The 7,171-nt window shown below is 55.8% G+C and overlaps 1 protein-coding gene across 1 annotated transcript; it reads right to left on the bottom strand.

The window, feature by feature from the left end:
• Window positions 1-1,639: 1,639 nt before the first annotated feature.
• On the bottom strand, window positions 1,640-5,486 carry SHISA2 (shisa family member 2; the record flags this gene model as incomplete). The annotated part of the gene is made up of 2 exons (XM_079721958.1): window positions 1,640-2,193; window positions 5,156-5,486. The coding sequence occupies 2 exons, from the start codon at window positions 5,484-5,486 to the stop codon at window positions 1,640-1,642; spliced, it is 885 nt and encodes a 294-aa protein (XP_079578084.1).
• Between the last annotated feature and the right edge of the window lie 1,685 nt (window positions 5,487-7,171).

The following is a 7,171-nucleotide window of genomic DNA, read 5'->3' as shown; positions in this document are numbered from 1 at the left end:
TCGTGCCATAAAACATTTATTAATAAGTAAAATGATTTTCCCCTGCCTTTGGCTATTAAAAGATTTGATGGGGTATCTTCATTGATACCAATTGCCAACAATGGTTTTACATTTTTCAGTCATGAGATAGACAGAGATACAGACAGGTGATAGAAAAGGTAGATAGATCATAGACAGATGACCATAGATACAGATATAAATATGTGTAAAAGACCATACCTCACCACCATTTAATTACAAATCTTGGTTTTGCTAGCAGTTGGAAATTTACTTCAACTTACTTCTTGTAAGGGAACAATACACAAATAAATTCACTTGAATTTCATAATTCAGAAGACTGGTAATTAATACAGCGCTTGTTGAGGACTAAAAGAGAGAGGAAAACAAGAACTAACTTTGTGGGGAAGAAAGGCAATATTTCTTTGAAAAGCTCTTCTCAACTTGATAGTCTCTCTTGCCTGAAAAACAAGACATTTTGATAACGACAGTATAAAAAGCCTATGATTTGCGAAGTAAATCGAATCTGTGGTTTCAATTTCATCCCAAGTCTCAGATTTTGGCTGAGGAGCGATATTAAGTATCTCTCTCTGCAAGCGTTTCTTTGAGCTTTTCTAGGGAAGACAAGAAAATGTTTTATCAGATCCGGGCAGAAAGGCTGACGTTCGTTTATAACAGGAATTACAGGCACTCAGTACTATACGGACACGGAGGTCTGAACACCAAACAGAGTGACACGCCAAGCCATACCACACAGCGAAATTAAGAGTCATCTGGAGAAGCGGCAGGTGACAGCTTATGACTTCAATGTGAAAACACTTCATTACTCTTCTCGATGTCAACGTAGAGTCAGAAGTTTAAAAGAGACAATCGAGAAGGGGCTGAATGGTTTTATTACTACACCATCACTCTACTTCAAGATTAAAATAATCCCAGAGTTCTGAAATGTCATCAGTGAAGTAACTATACAATTTCTTTCAGCCTCTTTTTAATGTAGGAAATCACTTTGTAATAAGATCTCTACACAAGGTAAAAAAGCACAAAATAGACCCCAAAAAAGCACAAAAATAGACAATATATATATATCTTTTTACAATGCATTAAGATGTGCCTGGGTAATACTGAGATCAAGGACTAACCTCAGAGTCCAGATTGGTTTCCTTGTATAAGAATTGTGCTCTTTACATCCCCCCTAAAACCTTGGATGCTTCTTAGAAACTGGCCCAGGTAAAAGGGAGGGAACAACTATTCTGATCTTGTACCAATACAATAAAAAATAAAAAAGAAGTAACAGTAACGAAATAATAAAAACACTTAATCAGTTTACAGAGTTCTTTTGACAGCCACACCTCAAGGGCACTTAAGGGCTCACGTGTGTCACACGACGACTGGCGACCACACAGGCACCTCCAGGGGATGCTCTTCCCCACCATAAATCAATCATGCTCTGGGATGAAACGTGTCCAGAAACGCTAATTTGGAGAAAGATGTTTTCATACAGTCTGGGGGGCAAAGCAAGCCATCCAACAGAACTGTGCCACAAACACCAGCGATACGCTGGGACTTCCACGTTGAGAATCCTTCCCAAGCCCACAGCTTCTGCCTTCCTCTGTCTGGTACAGGACCCCGGCCTCCCCTTGCGTTACACAGTCACGGCTGGGTACATCTTCTGTTCGCTGTTACCATGAGGGAAGGGGGCCTGGATCTGCCTGTAGCCCGTCTGCAGCCCGTCCAGGAACGGCGGCACCGGGGTCATAGGCACCGAGTCGTGCTGCACCGTGTACCCCACGAAGGGGGGATGCAGGTACTGCCCCTGGTGGGGCACGATCTGGGTGGCCTGCTGGCAGTTGAGCACGGAGAAGTTTGTGGGCATGTTGACGTATACGTTGTTCATGGTGCCCTCGGGCAAACAACAGTTGGTCTGTGACCTGGTCGGGGGCCCCCTGGCCCCCGAGTTGGCGCTGGAGCTGGAGCTGGCGGCCGTGCTGGACTGGCGGGAAGAGGAACCTCGGGAGGTGCTGGCGCTGGGGATCATGGGGATGGTCTCCACCAGGCGGGGCCCCCCCGGGGCCCGGCTCTGCTGGGGCTCCTGCTTGGGCCGCAGGCATCTGCAGCAGCAGGCGGCCACCAGGGACCCCAAGATGATGAAGGCGACAAACACCGACCCGACGATGAGGAAGGGCACATAGATGGGGACTGAAGAAAAGGAGAGAGACACACTGTGATGACTTCCTGTAAAGACGCAGGAAAAATCGGGGATGGGCAGCGGAGATGGATCAGTGAACAGCGCCGGTACCCAGAAGCCAGGAACCTGGGCCGGGCTGGTGTGTGCTTTTGTTGGTCGCACACAGGAAGCACCGTCCTTTATCAAGTGCTTAGGGATGGGGCGGGTGGCGGCGCGCAGCAGGGCCTGCCTACAGGCACCGGGGATCAGCCCCCAAAGCAAAGCTGTTAACACTGACAGCTAGACTCACCAACTGCAACGCTCATGGAGGCAAATACCCAATTTAGCAAAAATATGAGTTTAACAGTTTAAGACTGTTCTAAAATCCCTAGAGTAACGGAACTGCCCACATTTCAGTCTACCCTAACAGTTTGTAGGGTCTGCACAGAAATGAGAGTTGAAATTATTTCAAAGTCTTTTCTCCCCCCAGAAAATTATTTACATTCCTCGTAAACCTCTTTGACCTTTTTTTCGCAGGTTCTTGTTTCATAGGCAAATAAATCAAAAATTTAGGGCAGACCTTAGTCACAACCATTTCCGAAAAGAGTCTGTAAGGTACAGAGGTCGAAGGAGGGTTTTTAAATTAAAAAAAAAAAAAAAACCCTCCACACCCACTTGAAAAGCTGAAGGCTGGTCCCTGGAATGTGGGCCTGGCCGGGGGGAGGCTGTCCAGGCAGCAGGTCAGCATGAAACAAGGTACCGAGAAGGACAAGCCTTGACATCTGTTCCAGAAAGAAGAGCCCGCAGTGAGCCAAGGCCCCAGGCAGGACCACGTGGCTGAGGCGGAGCTGTCAGGTCTGGAGTTAGGACACTGGATTCCATGTGAAGAACCACAGGAAAAGCCCGCAGAGCAAAAAGCAATGGGCATCCTACTTAACAAGGGAGGTTTATTCCAGAAAATAAAACTGTCAAGATAAAAATAAACACTTTACTAAAATCAGCAGCGAGCTCCAGTTTTCAATTATTTTACTTAAAAAGATCTTTGGGGTGCCGTGGGCCTAGCACTACCGGGTTTCAGAAGCTGGACACACTGGCTGATGGGGACCGAGAATCAGGAGGGAGGGGTCTGTGGAATCCCACCCTATATGACCAAGAACCCATGTCTTTTGACGCGTTCCTGCCCATCTCCTTGACTATTCGATTAGACGCCACACGAGGACAGGGACTGGTCCCACTGGTCTTGGCAAAGGGCAGTGCCAGCACGTGGTCCAGGGAGACGCTCAGCTCTCCCTCGCCTGAAGTCACAGACACGAAACGCCCTCTGTCTGCTAGGGCAGCAGCCGTTCTAATCACGCTCCTTGGACAGGACTGATATTCCTGCAGTCAGTGTTTCTAGAACACAGTACCACACGGAGCCATGGAGAAACGATGCCTTATAAGTAAAGCATACTTTATCAAGTATGTAACCAAAGGCTGACGATTGAAGACTTCATTTTCTAAATTAAAGATACCAGCCTTATACGTTATCAAGTAACCAAATAACAGTTAAGAAAAAAACACCCCCAAAGCAGTCTAAGTCCACATAATGAGTTTTGGGGAGAAATCACTGCTCTCTTTCCAGGATTTTAATTGGAAGAGTAAATAACTCAGGGCAGAGAAGGCAGTGTTCCTGGAAGCCCTCGGCTCTGCTTAGACATGCGCTGTCCTTCTTGAGTGCAGAAGTACAGAATTTTTAGGAAAAAAGATTCAAAAGTGGAATTTAGAAAGCATCCCCACATACCACGGCATCTTGAGAAGTCGGCTGCCCACTGATTTGTCCACAGTCATCCCAACTTCTAGGAGGCCAGCAAAAGCCCAACTTGGCACACACAGAGAAAGCAGTCAAGCAGTGTGCCCATGGCTCATCCCCCCAGGTTTATTCGGGAGGCCACACACCCCGCTACGCTGCGCTTGCCTTTTAAGACGGCACCTCTTCTGGAATTACCCTCCCTTCTCCTCTTCAGAGTCAAGGCAGCAGCCGACCAGTAGGAGTAGCTAATAAAATGCGTGACTGCAAAGGGAAGGACGGAAAGAGCTGCCTCTCAGCAGCCCCAGCCAGCTCTGTGAACAGGGACCAGCGGGGCCTCGGCTCAGGCGGCTGGAACCCTGGGCTGGGGGGCGGGTAATATTAATATAAACAGTCCTCTCCTTCTCATAACGGGCGGAGACACCCCTCCGGGCCATGTGTGCCCTTCCACCTCCACCCGGACCACATCCACCCTCCCAAACACATTCTGGGCTAGGCCCTCGAGGGAGGGGTCTGGGAGACTAGTGACAAGCGGAGGCAGTGGAACCTATCAAATGCTTTCACGCATTTGTTTCTCCAACTCTAACTTGGGCAATCTGAAAAAATACAGTTAAGGAATCGAGGCCACAAAGAGCAGGGCTGGCACCGCTCTGATGTCACACCTACCAAGTCCGATGTGGTAAGGAGACCGGGCCGGGGGAGGTGCATCTTCGGGAGGGGTAGACTCTCCCCCGGGGTCTGCTGGAGCCCATCACCCTCGGGAAGGCCCAAGGAGTGGCCTTCCCTCCGAGGAGCCCTCAGGTGCCCCGGCCAGCCCTGTCGCTAGGGGGCGCCGCCAAAACATGACCCCGTCCTCGGACTTAGACCCATCGAGACAGGAGACCCGGGAGGCGGCACGGAGACCCCTGGGCAGGAGGCACGTGGGGCTGGCTGCGGCCCGCCATGCTTTGGATGTTAGGGTTTTTTCCGGAAAACCCAAGCCAAGCCGCTCTTTAGCTGACAGATGGGGAAACTGAAGCCCAGGGCGCTGAAGCGGTGTACCGTTCCACACAAGGTAAAGGCTGCGCCAGGACGCAGGCACCGCCTCCCGCTCCAAGCCTCTTTCCTGAAATCGCAGGCTCCGAATTCCCTCCCCCTCTCCAGGCTGCCGGGTGCCGCCGACGAGGCAGAGCCCCTTCCTCCCCTCTCTGCTCGCCCGGCCCGCCTACCTGCAGAACCGTCGGGGCCGTCTTTGTCCGCGCGGCCGGCCTCGCCAGCGCCCTGCTGGCGGTCGTTGTCGCAGCCGCCCTGGTCCAGGCGCGCCTCGGCGCTAGAGCAGCAGTAGCGCAGCGCGCAGCTGCCGCAGCAGATGGTGGCGTCGCCGCCGTCGAAGCGCTCGGGGCACTGGAAGCCGATGCGCCAGACGCCCTGCGCGTCCAGCCAGCCGTGGCAGTACTCGCCGCTGGCCTGCGCCCCCGCCGCCAGCAGCGCGGCCAGCAGCAGCCGCAGGAGCGAAGCGGCGTCCGGGGAGGAGGCGGCCGGGCGGCGTCCGCCCCACATGGCACCACCCTGGGCGCGGGCGGCGCGTCTCCAGAGGGCGCAGGGCCGACTCCGGGAGGTGGCGGCCCGGCGCCCCGGTCCTGGCGGTGCTGAGGCCGGGACCACTTCGCTGAGTGTCCCTTCCGCGCGGGCCCCCGCCCCCCCGCCGCGACGTCCGGGAGCTAAGCCATGCCCTCCCTCGGCCGGCGGCCCGGCCCCAGCAGGGGCTGCCTGGAACTCGTGGGCACTCGCCGATGGAGCTCTCCGGGTAAGACTCAGAGGGCCCCCGGGGCTGCCGTTCCGCAGCCCCCGGAGGCTTCACCCGCGACGGGACCCTCCCCGTGCATCCCCGAGGGGACGCTCGCTCGAGCCGGAGGACCGCTGGGCGCGCCGCTGCGGCCCCGGAGCCAGGGCGCTGCCGCACAGTTTAAGCCTCGGGGTCCTGCGCGCTAGTCGTGGCTTGTCTCCTGGCCTTTATTCCACCCTCGGGCGGCGAGAAGAGGCCAAGGCGGCGGGCAGCGAGCACAGGGCTCCGGGCAGCAAGTGCAGCGGCCGGCCGCGCTCAGCCTCCTGCGCTCCGAACTCGGTCCGCATGGCTCCGGCCGCGCCGCCCGGGCCGCCCCCCGGGTGCAGCCACCACGTTCCGCTCCGCGGGCCGGACGGTCGATGCTCCCGGCGCACGCGGGCGTCCGGGACGCGGACGAGAACCGACGAGCCCCGCCGGGGTCCCGGGAGCCAGCCGCGGCTGCTGCTGGGCGCTGATCCAGGCGGGCGGCTCGCCCTGCTCCCCTCCTCTGCTCTCCGGCCTCGGCGCGCTCCGTCTGGCTCCCCCTCCCCCCTGCCGCTGCGCCCTGGGTAGGTGCGCACCGCTGGGCGCCTCCCACGGAAGTTTCGGCCCCCGGGGCTGCGGAACAACCCGAGCGCAGCAGCCGCCCACCCGCGCGCCCGGCCCCGACTCGCCCGCCGCGCCGCTGCGCTGCGCTCTTAAGAGGAGCTGGCGCCGCGGGCGCGCATGCGCGCTGGGGCCGCCCCGCCCTCGCCGCCCCGGGGCCGCGAGCCCTTCACTTTCGGGCGTGAGCGGCCGCGGGCCGTGGGCTGCCGGGTAGAAAGGGCGCGGGAGGCAACGGCGCTCGAGCTAACACAGTAACATCAGTAACGGCTATAAGGGCAAACTCAACTTGCTTATTGCAGGTCTTAGGCGGCGTTCACAGTTCGGATTCTCACAAGTTCCCAAAGGAGGATGATAACTGCGCTCCATTTACAGACGCTGAAGTTGCCACTTAGACTCACTGTCCCTCCAGTTCCCAGCCCCTGATGTCCAGGCCACAGCCGGTCACTGGCCTGGGGCTGCGTGGTGGGCTCGGGCTTCTACTAGGTGGGGTGGAGACTTGCCAGATTAAGCCGCTGTCCTGATGATCTGTGTCGTTCTTTCTAAATTTGGGCGGAGCGATTTATTGGATTCAAGCAGAAAGGTGCCTCGGCTCCACATTTGGCCCCGATGGTGCAGACAGCTGCGTGAGGAAGCAAACAAGTCTCCGACAGACCAGCAACGCGGCTTTGAGGAGGAGAGATTAATAGCTCCTGCCTTGCGGAAGCTGAAACAACAGGTGCTGATGCTATTAAAGCCGCCGTGATTATTTTTAAAGGATCTGGTGACCCTTCCGACACGGTCTGGAAGTCAGCGACCTGACATCTAGGCCCAGCCC

Source organism: Hyperoodon ampullatus (genome assembly GCF_949752795.1).
Source record: "Hyperoodon ampullatus genome assembly, chromosome: 16".
NCBI classification, from domain to species: Eukaryota; Metazoa; Chordata; class Mammalia; order Artiodactyla; family Ziphiidae; genus Hyperoodon; species Hyperoodon ampullatus.
The sequence above is the reverse complement of the archived record's forward strand: the minus strand, read 5'-3'. Positions and strand labels throughout refer to the sequence as shown.